Below are 17,135 nucleotides of genomic sequence, written 5' to 3'. Positions count from 1 at the left end.
ATCCTCCTGCATCGACCATTACCTATTTTTCTCTTGTCGCCTGTCCCTTTTATTTACATTTAGCCTCCGCAATCCTCCGATTCCCCCTCTCTCGAGTCCACAATGGGCAGCATTCAGGACGGCGCCCCACAACAGGGGACTTTCCTGTTCACCTCAGAAGCTGTGGGCGAAGGCCACCCTGATAAGATTGCGTGAGTATGCTCCGTTTAAAGTTAGTCTTGTAGAGATGAATTAATTAATAATCCTTTCGTAGCGACCAAGTATCTGACGCTGTCCTCGATGCCTGTCTCGCTGAGGATCCTCTCTCCAAGGTAAATTGCGGAATCCTTCTGCCCCTCCGAAGATAAGACATCGGAGGAAGTTTGTGTTTCAATTCTAACATGAATGGCCAGGTTGCTTGTGAAACCGCCACCAAAACTGGTAGGTTCCATTATTTCATCATTTGTACTGGGCTTCGCGTATCCTAACAATCCGGTTTATGTATGATTATGGTTTTCGGTGAAATCACTACCAAGGCCCACCTCGACTACCAGAAGATTATCCGAAATGCCATCAAAGACATTGGCTACGATGACTCCTCCAAGGGATTCGACTACAAGACCTGCAACGTCCTCGTTGCCATTGAACAACAATCGCCAGATATTGCCCAGGGCCTTCACTACGATGAGGCTCTGGAGAAGCTTGGAGCTGGTGACCAGGGTATCATGTTTGGATATGCTACCGATGAAACCCCTGAGTTGTTGCCTTTGACCCTGTTGCTGGCTCACAAGCTTAACAAAGCTTTGAGGGATGCCCGCGTAGACGGGACCCTTCCTTGGCTGCGACCTGACACCAAGACCCAAGTCACCATCGAGTATGCGCATGACAATGGCGCAGTCAAACCCTTCCGAGTTGATACTATCGTCATGAGCACTCAACACAGTGAAGACATCACCACTGAAGAATTGCGAAAGGAACTCCTCGAAAAAATCATCAAGAAAGTTATTCCCTCCAACCTCCTCGACGACCGCACTGTCTATCATATTCAACCATCCGGTCTTTTCATTATCGGTGGCCCTCAGGGTGACGCTGGTCTCACAGGCCGGAAGATCATCGTCGACACCTACGGTGGATGGGGTGCCCACGGTGGTGGTGCCTTCTCCGGCAAGGACTACTCCAAGGTTGATCGCTCTGCCGCCTACGTTGCGCGATGGATTGCCAAGTCCCTCGTTAGCGCAGGCCTTGCCCGCCGTGCCCTCGTCCAGCTTTCCTACGCCATTGGTATCGCTGAACCCCTCTCCATATTCGTCGAAACTTATGGCACTTCATCAAAGTCGCAAAGCGAATTGGTCCAGATCATCCGCAACAACTTCGATCTCCGCCCTGGTGTCATTGTGAAGGAGCTCGATTTGGCGAAGCCCATCTACTTTCAAACCGCCAAGTACGGCCACTTCACTAACCAGAGCTTTTCGTGGGAGAAGCCCAAGACCCTCAAATTCTAGATGTCTCTCCATTCCATCATTTCAAAACGACACTACGTCTCACGACTGTGACGATTTTTTGCTTTGTTTCCAACAACTCAAAGCTCCCGGTATAGACTACACGAAAGGGTGTTTCTAGTGTTCGAATTGTTTCCATTTTCTTCTCACACCTTCTATTCTCCTTTTTCCTTTTTCGATCTACATGCATGTTTGAACCTCCTCAACTAAAGGGTTCTGGAAGAACAATTCAACATATGATACTAATTTCATGACTTTGATTTCACGATTCATTTCCAGGGCGTTTGCAGAGCAAAAAGTTTTCAACATCTTTTTCTCCATCGGGCAAGGATATAGAGAGGGGACAGGCTTTTTCCACAACCTCTTTTTTCGTCCTTAATATTTGTGGTAGTTTTCCACATGTCTCATTTTGTCTTAATGGATGGGGCTTAGGGTCCAGCTTTTGAGTGTTAATGCTCACTGGAATGAAGGAAGACCATATCGGTATGGCACACTGTTTCTGAGTGGAAACGAACTGCACATGTACTCAATTCTACACTACACGAGCTGAACGTACATACCTACACAAGTAGGCAACGATGTCTCGTAATTAAATGTGCCAATTACGAAGCAGAAGATATATCACTTTTATCCACTTTTTCCACTACTGTAACCTTACCATTAGGGAACCTGTGTAAATAGTAAGTGTAGTAAAGTGCTCTGCAAAGAGTGCTATAAAGAGTGGTTGCGCATGGAAGCTTTCCCCGTGCCTTCGTCCCGCATCTCGTCAGCCACGTGACCGTGTCGGGAAATGGGCCGACGCCTTCCGACACGCGACAAATACTTCAGTCATAGATAATATAGCAGAGCCTAACAGTTCAACTCCTCCAATTCAATATCGTATGTGTGTGTATGCTATGTTCTTTTATTCTATTCCCCCTCCCCTTCATTCTTTTTATATAACCAATTTTGTCCATGTAAGATATAACATTATGCTTATTCCGTCGCGTCGATATTGAATGGATGGCATCTCATTCTCGACCTGCCGTCCTTGAATCGGCATCCTCGACTCTATTAAACGAGTTAAAGGGTTTACCACCACAGTCATGGAAACGGAGAAAAATATCCCATGAATCCGATATTACAAAGAATACTTTTTGCTCTGCATTTACTATCAGAGTATGTCTTCACAGCTACTTTCCTTCCCCCTTTAACACCCACATTAATAATAATCCCGGACATTCTGAGTTACGAGTTCGCTATATTCTCTAGCTACTTTCACATACCAAATACATAGCTAACATACCTTCACCAACGGATAGCCCCACGGTTCTTCCCAATTATCAGAAACCCATCTCATCTTAGTTCCACTTGCCCTCATCCCCCGATCAAGGCTCCCACTCTCATGGCTCGATCCATGCCCGCGTTCCTCTCAACGCATACAATCTGGCAGATTATTTGTCTCCAACATTCCAACACTAGAACAAGATCTTCAGCAGCAGCAACGACAGGAACAGCGAAGACTCGAGCCCGTTGTTCTGGCAGCACGGCTGGTTGGATCTGAGGGTACCGCTCCACGATCTCGAGTCGCGAGGAATGCTGGTGTGCGTGAGGAATTTTATGTCGTGGAGAGGGTTAAGCGAGGGATATATGCTGTCTGCGCGCTGGGGAGCTGGGTGGTGGAGGGGGATTTGATGGTTGCGGCGAAAGGATTGCGGAATGAGAATGGGGTGGGCAGTTGCGCTTTCTTGCAAGGCTCCAAGGAGGAGGATATTATTGTTGATGATAAGGGTGAGTGGGATTGGTTGGAGAAGGCAAAGATTTTTGATCCTGTTGATTCCGGAGTCTGGGATAAACGAAAGGCGGCGAAGGTGTCTCTTGCTTTTGAGTCTGGGCCTTGTAAAGAGAAATCGGTTCCAACTCTCAGTCCTGAAACAAGTGGTGTGAGTTCGATTGCTGAGCTTGACAGTGCACATGACGAGCAGCTTGATTTGGGGGACATCAGCGTTGTGGAAGCAGATGCGCAGCATAGCAGCCAGTTGGCAGATCCTTTGTTGACGTTGGGAACCGCTACCCCAATCGACCTACAGGCTTCAGAGGCTGGTTTTCCTTCATGCGAATCTGCGCAGCCAGAAGTTAATCAATCTCCTCGAGAGCTCCTTGATATTCTTAGGTCTCAATATCTTGAGGCATTATATATTTCGAAGGTGTGTGTTCCAACCCCCCCCCCCATATTCCTGATGTTCCGCGATATCAATATATACTCATTTTCTCTAGACTTCCGTGGCATATTTTGCGAAGGGACCTCTTTCTCGCGCTCGTGCTCTTTTCCAGTCTTCGAGCAAGGAATCTTCCTTGAAACCCATATATCTGTCGAGTTTCTATCGGGAGTGCATACTCCCTGTGAAAAAGGTGGATATCAAGTACAAGGACTCTCTTCCAGAAGCGATACAAAATATTCCTATAGGAATGTCGGATGATGAAGGTCCAGTGAACACAACCACACTAAGGAAACGTAGAGGTAAGAAGGCAAAAATTGGGAAAAATGGACTATATCCAGAGGAAACCGGTTTTATTATGAAGTGGTGGAAGAACAGGAGTTTTTCAGAAGCTTCTGTTCCTCGTGAGTCGTCGAGGAAGGAGGAAATGAAACGGTTAATCGGCGATTTACGAATGCGTGAAACACAATTGCAGGTTCTATTGATACTCGAGACGATATACTTGGAAGCTTCTGCCGGCAAATCTTGTGAGGGGTCATCTTCGACAGAGACACGGGTCATCCAGGCCGCGAAGAAAACCAACGCAGAAAAACAGCAGGATTTGAATGTGTTACTTGAGTTGCTAGTTGACAGGCTATGTATCTGGCATGCTGTGAGCTTCGGCGACCTCCTGCACACGGAATCATCTAGCAGCACTGGTAAAAAGGAAACCACAGGGAAGTCTGCCGAAAACGATAAACTTCGAGATTTTTGCACAGAAGTCATCATTCCATTTTATGCTGGTCGTCTCCCAGATCAATGCAAAGCCATTAGTCGCAAGCTGGGCGGACCTGTTGCAATTTCGCCGTCTCGCCCTGTTGCGATCTCTCACTCAAAATCCGGAAGAACAGTACAGCCTGGAGCTTCAGTAAAGAGAACTCGTAGCCGAAGATCACAGCAGCGTACCCTACAACGTGTGCTGACTGATGAAAAACTAGCTTCATCAAAGAGCAGGGCGCCATCACTCTCACGTTCCAGCAGTGGCCCAAGCATACCCGGATTAAAACGTGAGGTCAGCGAACCACCACTATTGTCTCTGATTTCCGGCGCACGTGGCGGAATCCAGAAGCCGAAACGTGTGGATAATCGCGAAGTTGACCTTGACGCTGTTGCTAAGCAGCACGAGATGAAACTGAAGAAGATGAATTCGCTTCTGGATCAGAAAAGGGAGCTAGATGCGGCTATTATGGCGCTGAGAAAACCCAACAGGGAACTCGTCGCGAAAGATTTTGTGGAGGCGGCGGAAAAGCGGGTATCCACTGGCAGCTCTAGGAAATCGAAGAATCCTGTACGGATCCCGAATGGCCAAGGGGTGCAGGTTATGGCTACCCCTAAAGGCTTGAAGAAAAGAGACTGTATTAGTGGTGGGGGCAACTTAATCCGTATGCCCAAGGGGCTGACTTCGTCAAACGAGGAAACCACCGCTTCATTGGCGTTAAGCAACGATATTCAAGTTATCCCATCCTCTTCATCGCGCCCTAGCCATCTCTCTGAAAGACGGCCTCTCTCTTCGCGGCGAGCACCTCAGGATTTTGTCCACGAAACGCCCACGAGAATGGTATCACGGCCCTCCCGTCTCTCGAATGGCGGTATTGCCGACGATGACTTCGACTCAACTCCAGTCCCTAAGCAATCTAGCATTTTATTCAAGGTCCCCAAGCTACCGGAAACGAAACGATCATTTGCGCCTGCAGAAATGTCCCCGACTGTACTGCGGAAAACTAAATCATTTCCTAACCTTGTCCACAGTGGCAATGACTACGACTATGACAACAATAACAATGACCATCATAGTAAAAACCCCAGTGTCCCTATGAATATTTCGACCTCATCAATCCAAGAGACCCCGCCCCGCCCTAGATCCTCCTATCTACCTCCATTAAATAAAACACCTGCTTTCGCCCGCTATCATAATAGACAGCAGCAACCGATAATTTTCACAACGCCTATAAAGATCAGAAGCGGTACTGGATCCAAACCCACATTTTCAGGTACACGACACGACTCTGGTCTGAATCCTACTGCCAAAATGAATTTTTTCACGGTAGACGCGACGCCGGAGAAGTCTATCTACGACCAATTAGGCTGGAATGATGAAGATGATGATTTATGACCTTGCATTACCTTGACTCTCTCTCTCTCTCTCTCTCTTCGTTTTTTTTTTCACTCTCTTTTCTCAATGACTAGAGTTGGAGTTGGAGTTTTGTGAAGTGGTTTTCTCTTTCCCTCGCATGTCGTCGTAATTATTAATTAATTAATTAATTAATTATTAATTATTAATTATTAAATTTTCCTCTATGTTCTTCGGGAGAGAGGTGGTTAGAGTACTCCGGATAAAGTCAAGGGTTTGGAGTTTGTGTTTGGAGTTTGTGTTTGGAGTTAGCTTGTGTTTGTGTTTTTGTTTCGCATATTGCGTCTTCTATTTTTCTTTTTTTCCTTCTTTCTTTTTTTCTTTAAGATTGAATAATGGTGGCATAGATATAGAGAGTAAATTATGAATTTATGGATTATATATATATATACAAATTCAAGATGATGAAGAGTGTTTTACAGTAGTTTTTGAATTCTTATGAAACCAGCTCTTGGAGTAAACAAAACTTGCTGCTCAGTTGCCATGAAAGAAGTCTTCATTATCCTAAGAGTTTTAGTTGTATGAGCTTTACTTGATAAGATGTGGGGACTCAATTCCTCTTGTTTTGGAAACTTCAAGTGTCATGTTTTCTACAGTGAATAAGTATGATTTCTAGAGATTCTCTGCTTGCTGATGACATTTACAGTGATCTTTAAAATTTGCACTAAATTAAGCTTTAACAATCTCCTGAATGCTCCATTGTGGGCCTTTGAACCTGGGGCTGTGAATGAAGTGTGGGATTCTATCATGGGTCAGTTAACTTTATACTTTCTATTTTGAGTCATTAAGAATAGTTAATTATTATGAATATTACTCTTATTGACTTGTTCTTGTCAACACTGACTCACTGAACTTGACAAGTCATTTCATCTTTGCAGATTTTAAAAATTTTACTGAAGGCAAGCTCTTGAATCTGCATCATCTAATTTCTTCATCTATTGATTGAAAAATCTCACTGCTTCTTTCACTTTTTGCAATAGCAACTGAGTAAAGTTTTTTGAGAGGAATTTGTCTCTTTCTTTCTCATATATGTTTATTTCTCTTTCTCTAACAGCTGGTGCTTCAACACTCTCCAGAGTTTTCTCTATTGCTGCTACTGTTCTTTTGAAAACAGCTATTACTCTTCTCTTTAATCTCAGAAATCTGAATGAAATAAGAGATTTGATTTGATATGATCTGTACTTTAAACAATAAAAAAGTTAACTTCAGTCAGTTGATTATTGAATTGAGCATATCAAGTGCTCATCTATTTGAGTTCCTGTGAACTTTCAGTGATTTCAGTATAAAGTTTCATGCTTTCATTGCTGATTTTTAAATTAGAAAGTAAAGAGATGAGAAGCTTTTCATGAAGTCTTCAATGCACATCTTCTGTTCTCATTTGATGTCATAAGCTTTGTGTTAAAAAAAAATGATCAATATAGATATTAAAGAAGCTCTGTTTTAGACTATTTTCAGTCAAAACCTTAACTGAGGTACTTGAAATCTATGAGGGCTACCACTCTAATATTTAAGGCATGTGGTGATAGAATGGTAGGTTGAGAGTTATTCAGAGCACATGATGCTGCTTGATGTTCAAATGAATTCAATCTTTGAAGATTTTCAAACATCAGAGATATGATATAATTGACAACTATGAAGTATGAAGTCTTTGAAAACAGATAAATTATATCAATTGTGAATTTGATTTTCACTGCAATCATTAAATAAATTTTATGTTTTCTTTATTGAAGAAGTGAAGAAAGCAGCTCTAGATGTTGAACAAGAACTGCAATAAAAACATCTTTTAAATCAGTAATATTATTTATTAAAGGCTTGCTTATCTGAATCCATGTATGTATATATGTATCACTAGCTTTTTAAGCAGCTTGCTAACTACATAGTTATCCAGATACATGTTGATTTCCTTGGTATAATGACATTGAAAATGATGACTATTAAATGATCAGACAGCATGAAAACCTCCAGGAAATTCACATCAAGTCAACTTTGCTGACTTGGTCAAATCTTTTGTAAAATGTATCAATAGTAGACTGTAGTCTGGAAATCAAGTTCTAGTTCCTACTTATCTGGTATATTGACATTGCCATTCATTTCTGCCTGGTGTGAACAGATTCTTTATTGCTATATATGGAAAATATTTTACTGCACAATAGATAGTGTGTCTTGAATATCCTACTAAAAGGCTAGAATTCTTAAATGCAAATCACATTTCTCTCTTCTTTTCATATAAAGAGTTCTGCAAATGGACTGCTGGCTCAGGATAGATAAGACTCAAGTTGAACTAATCAAAAATCTTCAGTTGATTCTGTGTCCTTATTGATTATTTTGATTTTGCAGAGCCTAGGCAATCTAATGGACCTTTGGTCCCTTCTCTATTATTGCATCATCTCCAGTTTGTTCATTGTGCATACTAAATCTCAGAGAGTGCCTAGGGGATATCATCACAGTGTCAAGTCATATACAGTGGCTGAGTTACTGAGAGCTTCTCAAGCTACTACATCAATTCTGAGTGGTTAACAATTCAATCACTGAACTCCTAGTTACGGTTGAATTGCAAAAATTCACACTGAATTGTGACATTGGAAGATAATACCTCATTTGTATGTCAAATCACTGCTGCTTTAATGAAAATTTGTGCTGTTAATGTTGCTCATGATTCTTTTCCAAGAATGAAAAGCTATCTCTCTTCCTGTAAGACATGGAAATCCCAGAATATAAGCTGTCTTCCCTGCTCTGATCCACTATTTCAAGTATACCCGGCCCCTAGGTGGAGCGGAAAACCACGGCGAAAGCTGAATACCTGACATTATTTGGAAGTGTGCGCGCTATTTTGAGAACAAGTGAACTTTCACAAGTGGCACCGATCCAGTGCGGATATACCACTTCTTTTGGATTGGTCCATTTAGAAGTCTTTCTAATAGCGCTCATGGAGGGAAGCTTTTGGCTTATCTATTCCTTCGTGGCTCCCTTTGGGTAGCAATCTCTGCGATTGGCATAACTTTAAAAATTAATCTCCCCCTTGGAGATTGCTATTGAATCCGGAATCCGATCCCGCAATACGAAATGGAGATACCAGACATTTCTTAAATCATTACTTTTGGCTTTCGTTAGTTATATTAATTACGTTTCTGTGTTCTACCTCGGGCTTCATTGTCCTTCTGTTCCATCCGTCACATCGAGGATGTAACAGGCCACATAAGGAGAAGGAGAAGGTGGTAGGAGAAAATCAGCCGCGACGCCCCTGACATTACGTGCTCAACCTGCATCGGGTTCAGGGCGTGTCACAATCTACCCTTCAACTTCTCCCTCTCTCCATTACACCTAAGGCAAATGTGAAAATGAAATGATTATGACTGATCTATGGTGGGCATGCCGTTGGTTGAGAACAGAAGACTTTCTTTTCCATGTATGTCCCCATATCCAGATACACATCTGTCAAATGAGCTGGACGATAATGTGTTAAAATAATCATGCAGAAGTCCCAAATTGGTATCAGGAAGGAAACCAGAGCATCGTGTCGCAGCTCAAAATTCAAACGACAAAAGCTCTTAGTTTCGGCCTAACTGTGGATGATTCTTCGCACACTGGTTTCCTGTCACAACGTGGAAACATGGCAGGGAAGTCAAGGTGAAGGGGATTCGCTGCTGAATTCTTTTAACCATAGAGTGTCAAGCCTGCGGGAGTTCCCGCTCCCCAAGAATCCCCTCTCCCGAGACTCATATTGGATGCAATTTCGCATCTGATAAGAAACTATGGGAAAGCTTGTCCTAGCCGTTCAAACCAGTTTCAGTCTCCACCTGTGACAATTCTCCAACTGTTTTCATGAGACACCAAACAGTGCAGGTGAAAAGGTAGCTGTGGGAAATTTTAAATTTATGCAAGATAGGCAGCAACCTTGCAGTCAAAAGCTTGCCCAACTATCAAAATACGAATTTGAAGTCGAAGAGTGGGAGCCACATAGCCGCCCTTAGGAAAGGAAAATAAGAATCGGCTTGCTCGTCGGCAATCACGCTAAATTGTCAACTTTCCCTACATTGGAGAGCATCAATTCGTTACCTTGAGTTGTCAAGCGCGCTGGTTATCCAGCATATTGGCTTTACTTCACTGAAGGGATCTCTCTCAAGCTCGAAAGACTATCAATTGCCTATTATCAAGCGCTCTTTCTGAAATTTTCAATTTTCACTTTCGAAGGTATGTTTCCATTTTCATATTCTGAAATATTAATACACCATTCGTATATCTAGATATATGTACCAATTTGCCTGGCGGGACGCAAACCATTTACCTCTGAATATGACAGCAGTTCCATAAAACGCTACGATAAAATATATTTAATAGTGCATTCTCCATTGCCGACTGCTACTGAAACACGGTCTACATGCCCCTGGCAACAACACGCATCGCACAAACTACAGAGTTTCCATCCGAGACTCTGATATAGGTCCGCTCTCGCCTGAATACGCAAAAATGACTCACCCTAAAATTCCACTATCTCACAAATCGTCAGAGAGAAAGCAATACTGTGTCATTCGCTTGTCAACTAAAATTCAGCGGGTCTCATTTTCTGAATCCCATGACCCATGTAGCGCAAACTATAGCAAACCTTAAAAGGAAGGTCGTGTGCTTCCTCCTGAGGTCCATGGAGGCTAAGCTTGAAGTATCTAAGGAAAATGAGGAATTAAGGGCCGGGAGGAATACACTCCTAGTGGCTTTGTTCGGTTATTTCTCGTTGCTTTTATCATATATGCAAATAGAAGTGCTGCCGGTGTCTTTTGCTGTCCATACTGTCATTCAAAGGCCAATTATCCGTGGCAATCCAAGTCTCTGATATAACTAGCTTACCGGTCACCCTTCGTACCATTCGTGGTGTCGAGGCAATATGTCACTGCATGAAGGAGGAACAGAGTTTTTGTCAGGAGGGCCCTATTAATCTTGCATATAAGGCGAATAAATTGCAGAATGCAGAGTGAGCATATGTATGTTGAAATAGTGACAACGTTTAATGGCAGAGCCCAAACTCCTCAGTCCTATGCGGAGAATTGTCGTCGTCGCTGAGAGTAATTGATATAAAATTCTTGAACGAAAACACAGGTCGCACAGCAAATGATCCTTAAAATAGTCACATAAGATCAGATTGACAAACCCACCCAGCTGTTCCATGGCAAATTGTGAAAGGGACCGAACTGAAACGACTCCGAGGTTCTGTGCTATCAATACGCCGAAAGGAGAAATAGAACCGTCCAGACAATGGTCAGATGAGGGTATAAATGCCTGATTAAAACATAGGGTTATAGTTTCTTCTGTTTGCCTGATGCACCTATTGTCTCGAGAACTGGAAGCTTTGGAGAAGGGCTTCCAGGTTAAAAGAAGGCACCTGGTCAGCAAACCGACCATGGGAACGGGGGGCCGGGGGCCGGGGAAGACTGGTTTATGCTTAACTCTCATTCCTGGAGGGATGAGGGACATGGGGTCAAACATGATGGCGAAGATGCCCGCTTGTATAATTTCTCTTTCAAACATTTTTCCCACTGTGAGAGGAGATAAATACAAAAGAAACAGAACATCTTCAACTGTAAAATATCTCATTCGACAGCGTACCAATATCGATTTCACCACTCATTTCCCCTGTGCAATCAATCCTTTCTTATCTGCGTGTTCAGGAACCAAAACCCTCAAAAAATGGTACATGGACCCGGCTCCCCTAGTGGCATTGAAAGCCTGTCTCCTCGCGCTCCTCGTCCTCATGTCACTCCGTACCTACATAAATCGAATGCAGTGACAGGTGACACACTATTGCTGTATCCCTTTCGAGATTATTATCGTCCGACCTACCGGGAGAGGTGGATGAACTTCGTCAATGGCTCTGTCACGCATAATCTCCGTGCTTTAGAGACCGCCGCACACATGTTCCAAACCCAGCACCCAAGCATCTTAGGGAGGACACACATGAACTACTCGGGAGCGGGAGTAGATCTCCTAATACTCAGAGCCACTCGCGGTGCATAACTAAGCCCTCCCAGGCCGGAGTTTCAAATAGAGTCGAGTCGAGTCAAGTTGAAACACAGCACAAGGCAGACAAACAACCTCCCCCTGAACCTCTCATCTCAACGAGTTACGGCAGCAACCACTGAACTCCACGCCGTGATGGTTATTCGTACGGATCGAGATTTATCAAGGAAAAAAATCGAAAGGAAATCAGCTTGCAATGGCACAAGGGGCCCTTTTTGCTTGTGCTGCCTTCGTTCGTATATTATTACCCTCCGGAGAGCATATTCCGTAAAATGTGCTCCGTGGTGGTATACGATGTATCACCAAGAGCGAATCGTCCGATCTCCGATTTTTTTTTTTCCTTCTATCATCTCATCGTGGCACAGCACAAACTCAAATATGACTAAGTTCACAGCTCCATAGTTTAGAATAAAGAGCAAGGAACTCTTTCGACTAATCAACAATTAATTTTGCTCCGTACTCCGTTATCAGACGGATATTCCACCACATCATGTCAGAACTGTTTCGGTTCCAATATTCAGTTTTTTTCATATTCACCGATATCAACTAGGAACTGGAATGGTGAAGAACAAGATGATATCAGAGATCTCTTCCTGTCTAATGCTTTTTTAGCTCCGCTGCTAACCCCGGTCCAGTTTTTTTCTTTCTTTTCCGGATGCGTTTTCTTACCTCATATAGAGCAAGTCCATGCAGTTCATAAATTCCCTCTCTAAGTTTTCTATTCGCTCGTCCGCGGAAAAACCGCAAGTGGCTAGATTGAAAACTCTTGGCCATCTCTACACGGACAGCCCGATTTAAAAAGTTCCTGGAGACAAAAGGAAAATGAAAAATCCCCGCGTTTGACGGATATTCCCTTTGCACCTAGAAGATTGTTTTATACCTCTTTTCATTCGGATCACCACACCTAGTTTTGAGCTTTTCACTTCAGTCAAGAAAAAAAAAGAAGAAAAAAAAGAAGAAAAAAAAAGAAGAAGAAGAAGAAGAGAAGAAGAAATAACGAAGGGTAAAACCAATAAAAATACTGAAATTTAGTCGGAATTCAGATATGATACAGAGGAAACATGCCCCCAAGAGTCCATGATTGGGGGGACGGCACAATCCCACAGGCCATGATTCACCGTTCAGGGGGGGGGGGGGGGGCGGCGTTTTGGGCGCCCAACGCCTTGTCAGGCTTAGACGGGGCCCATCTGCATTTTGGCTTTTGCGGGTTAACTTTGGCTTGAATTCCTTGGGCGGCGGGTGCTGGGACACCTGGGAAGTTTTGCTTGGTGGAGGAGAGAGTAAGTAGCGGAAATGTGTGCTGTCGCTATTTTATCACGGCTTTAGAGGTTAGGAATGGCGCGAGCATCTTCGCGACCGAAATGCGATCGTGCTATGATTGGCCAGGCCACGGAAAAGCCTGAATTACCCTCATTAGGGGAAGTAGTTAGCATGCATGCAGCTCAATCTGGGCGCTTCCAAAACACGATTGATTATGCGGAGAGAAGCGAAAGACTGACTACTCCTGTGTTTCGAAGGAAATCGCAAAGATAAAACTATGGGGAAAACCTCTCACTCTTGTCGCCCCGCGCGTACTCGGTCCATGCGCACACAGACCTGACGATATGGGACGGGGAGGTACAGTAACAGGAGTACAATGATGTGTTCTAATCGGGCCCTTGTACGGTATAAATCTTGCAGGATGAAAGGCTAGGGCGGCGCGGCAGGGTGCTTTGTTTTCTTTTCTTTTCTTTTCTTTCTTTCTTTCTTTCTTTTTTTTTTTTTTGGCTTTTTTGTGGAAGAACCTTCAGCGTCAGGGATACCCCTTCATATTTGCGCTCGTCCTCTGGCGAACACTGCCCCCCTTGCCCCCCCTTTCCCCCCCCCGGGGGCGCCGGCACAGTCGTCCTCCCAAACCCTTACCCCTAACAAAGCGATCCGTCACGATCACCGGGTCAGCCATGACCAATGCACGTATGTATGTAAGGCTGCAAGGGTGTGTTCATCTACGTGTGGCACAAGGGAGGGGGGGGGAAAGGGCAGGAAAATAGAATAGATAAATAGATAAATAAATAAATAAAAGAATAAATAAAAGAATAAATAAATAAATAAATAAATAACAAGCACTGATGGGCTTAGGGCGATGTGCAGTCCTCGCCAACACGACGACTCTTCGCCTGACCCGTCCCCCCAAGCCTCCGGTCTCCCAGCCCAGGCAGGGCGGTACAATAGATATGCGCCATGTAATCACAGGTTTCATAGACTAGCAGCAGCGGGAGCGTCATTCATCGGCCACTTTCACGACATACTGTATCGGGAAAACATCATGCATGATGGGAAATCCAAGCACGACGATCGGTGATAGGACAATGGTTGGAAGAAGGCTAAACAAGAATGGGAGCTTCGGGAGGTTGTAACTATGTGTTTAAGTAACGTATTCGAGAAAAAGCTAGGACAGGTTAAAAAGAAAGGCAAAGTTTAAAAGAAAAAAAAAAAAAAAAAAAAGAAAGAAAGAAAAGGGTTTCCAATTGTCACAAGTTCCGAAAAAAACAGGGTTCAAGCTCTTGGACGCTTGCATGCGAATTTACTGATGATGTACAGAGTTTTTTTCTGTCCAGTTCGAGGGAGTTGTGGGAATCCCGAGTGAGCGGCGCGAGCCTGGCCTTCAGAAGCTGGGAACTGCGGAACCCCCTACTTGTCAATGTATATCAGCTATTGCAGCAAGAGGAGCAACTCCTCCTCGATGCCAGCCAGAAAGCAAATGCTATCGAATCATCTGACAATCGTCGAAATCAACCTCTCTTTTCCCGTTGCTCCCGCTGGAAACTTGAACTGAAGCCAAAATTTAGCTCAGTCGGTTCCTCCAATCATCGTGGATATCGGCCACCGTTTTGTTACCAGGACCGTCAGGAAAACCGAAGCTTCCAGCCTCAGGCTCTGATTCCCGTTCGTATGTTAAGATGTAGTATTATGAGAGAGAGACTGTCTGTTGCCACATATTTTCAGGGTAAATAGACTGAGAGACGAACGATCGCCATACCCCAAGCGCTTCTTGGGCTTGAGAAAACTGCTGCGAACTCTGGTTGTTCTCCAGGAAACAGAAAAAAGCAAAAAGTCCAGAAAACTGAAAACGCACCAGGCAAATCAGCCAGTTAAAAGGCCGAGTCCCCCTCCCTGCCTGCAATAAAACTGGAGCATTATTACTTCCAACCTTCGTCTCTTCCAAGACACCCGCGTCCTCTTAAGCCTTTTGACCCCTCCTTTTTTGGGTTCCCGTTTGACTTTTTCCCTTCCCTCCCCCTCCCTGTTTTCCCTCCTCCCACCGCGAGCCTACGTCCGCTTTTCCCTGGAATCAACAAACCAGACGTTTGGCCCCTCCACCTGCCGCCCCGCAGTTGACCCCGTTGACCCAGTGATCTCGCAACACACACAAGTCGGTTCCGTCCGCTTTGTTCCAGTGACCTACCTCAAGGCTCAGGCTCAGCGGCCCACCAATAGCCGCGTCTGCTTGCGGTCTCGCAGCCTTTTTTTTTTTTTTTTTTTTTTTTTTTTTTGACTTACTTTAATTTTTATTTATTTTTTTTGTTTGTTTGTTTATTTATTTATATATTTTTATTTTTATTTATTTATATATTTTTATTTTTATTTTTATTTTTATTTTTATTTTATTTTATTTTATTTTATTTTATTTTATTTTATTTTATTTTATTTTATTTTATTTTATTTTTAAACTGTCTTCCGACAGACTCCGTTCCTCTCTCACGCTTCCTCATATCCTCTCACCGCTTCCTAGCCTATAAACCACCACGCTGGAGACTTTTCTTCCGAGGATCCTTGTCCGCTGTCCTGCTCAATTAGGATTGTTCTGCCGGTTCCGAGACGCAGCCCTATTCATCACCTTTGCAATTTGTTGGTGTTTGCAGAAGAGGGACGCTTACAGTCATTGCTTCAGTTGATGAAGAAAGACACCAAAGTCATTATCAAGAGATAAAGGGTGGAAGCTAGAATCCAACTATTAAGGAACGAAGGGAGAAAGAGGGAAGAAAAGGACCAGATGGAGAACTGGTGCATAGAACATTAAAGCTCTAATAAAAGGAAGAAGAAGACGACCAACCAGAGACGAAAGGAAAGACAAGGGGAGACTTGACTCCAGAATAAGTCCCGGGCTGATCGGGCCATCCATACATATGAGAGCCACATATACAGATCACGCTCTACTTCCATACCATACATGCTCCGATTACATTCACACTCCACAGCCTCAATCCATCCATCCATCCATCTATCTCAACATAACACGCTTATCCCTCTTCTCCATCTCTATTGTCTATTTACACACGTCCCTCTTTGTCATTCTTGCCCGTTGCCCTCACCAATTCCCAACTCGGCGCTGTTTAGGGGCAGTTACGTAGCAACCTGCTGCTGACTCAGCTTCCGCGCGGACCCAGAAGAGCCGCAAGCTCAGCTGACCTGCTAAATCTGCCCAGCCGTACCGTAACCGTACCTTACGCTTACCGTACGCGGCTCATACCCGCGCATACGTCCGCTTTCCTGTGCACTGCCGGTGCCAACGCTGTGCCAAGTCCTTGTCTTGTCAACCAGCTTACCCAGCCTATACCAGCCCGTACCCGCCAATACCCTCCCAATACATCGTCATCGTTTTGCTTCAACCTTTGGTCAACCTTCAAGCCGTCAACTTCAACGGCCGATCCAACCTACGCCGCTCAACAACCCTTCAGCCAACTCCATCCACGACTCCCCTTCCCCCACATGTCGTCTCTCTATCCGTCTCCACCGTCTCTGTTGTCGCTTATACGCTCCTGACGGTATTTTCCCGTCACCTCCCGCTGCCGCTGCCGCTGCCGCTGCTGCTGCTGCTGCCTTCGAGCACGCAGCTGAGCCCGCCCGTGCAGCTCCTCTGCAACCGCGCACGCACCGTTGAGCGTAGGGATCTTCGCCTGCGGTTGCATCCTGTACTGCGCCAACACATCACCCGCCACCAACAACAAAATACACTCACCCACCCCTAGCTAATCCTCCCACCAGCTTTATTGACTCTGTACCCTCGTTCTCGCAGCCACCATATATCCCCTTCCCCTTCCCACCCTCCCAATACCCCGTCCCGTCCCGTCCCGTCCTTCACTTCATTCGTTGTTTTCAAAATCCCCTCTTTCCTCCCCATTCCCCACCTACCTAGGTACTCTCAGACCACCTCCCCGCCGTCGCGGCTGTCTGACCCCACCGCTATCGCTGTTGCGCTTTTTCGGTTATCCACCCAAACACTTCTTGACTTTCTTTCGT

The 17,135-nt window shown here is 44.6% G+C and overlaps 3 protein-coding genes across 3 annotated transcripts; all 3 read left to right on the top strand.

The window, feature by feature from the left end:
- Positions 1-102: 102 nt before the first annotated feature.
- On the top strand, positions 103-1,481 carry PADG_01928 (S-adenosylmethionine synthase; the record flags this gene model as incomplete). The annotated part of the gene is made up of 4 exons (XM_010759336.1): positions 103-191; positions 254-311; positions 393-458; positions 516-1,481. The coding sequence occupies 4 exons, from the start codon at positions 103-105 to the stop codon at positions 1,479-1,481; spliced, it is 1,179 nt and encodes a 392-aa protein (XP_010757638.1).
- Positions 1,482-2,480: 999 nt separating this feature from the next.
- On the top strand, positions 2,481-5,828 carry PADG_01927 (uncharacterized protein; the record flags this gene model as incomplete). Its single annotated transcript, XM_010759335.1, has 3 exons — positions 2,481-2,636; positions 2,780-3,664; positions 3,735-5,828. The coding sequence occupies 3 exons, from the start codon at positions 2,481-2,483 to the stop codon at positions 5,826-5,828; spliced, it is 3,135 nt and encodes a 1,044-aa protein (XP_010757637.1).
- Positions 5,829-13,977: 8,149 nt separating this feature from the next.
- Positions 13,978-16,864, top strand: PADG_11341 (uncharacterized protein; the record flags this gene model as incomplete). The annotated part of the gene is made up of 3 exons (XM_010759594.1): positions 13,978-14,057; positions 14,453-14,780; positions 16,322-16,864. The coding sequence occupies 3 exons, from the start codon at positions 13,978-13,980 to the stop codon at positions 16,862-16,864; spliced, it is 951 nt and encodes a 316-aa protein (XP_010757896.1).
- Positions 16,865-17,135: the final 271 nt, after the last annotated feature.

The sequence above is a fragment of the Paracoccidioides brasiliensis genome (genome assembly GCF_000150735.1).
Source record: "Paracoccidioides brasiliensis Pb18 unplaced genomic scaffold supercont2.2, whole genome shotgun sequence".
In the NCBI taxonomy this organism is placed as follows: Eukaryota; Fungi; Ascomycota; class Eurotiomycetes; order Onygenales; family Ajellomycetaceae; genus Paracoccidioides; species Paracoccidioides brasiliensis.
The sequence above is the reverse complement of the archived record's forward strand: the minus strand, read 5'-3'. Positions and strand labels throughout refer to the sequence as shown.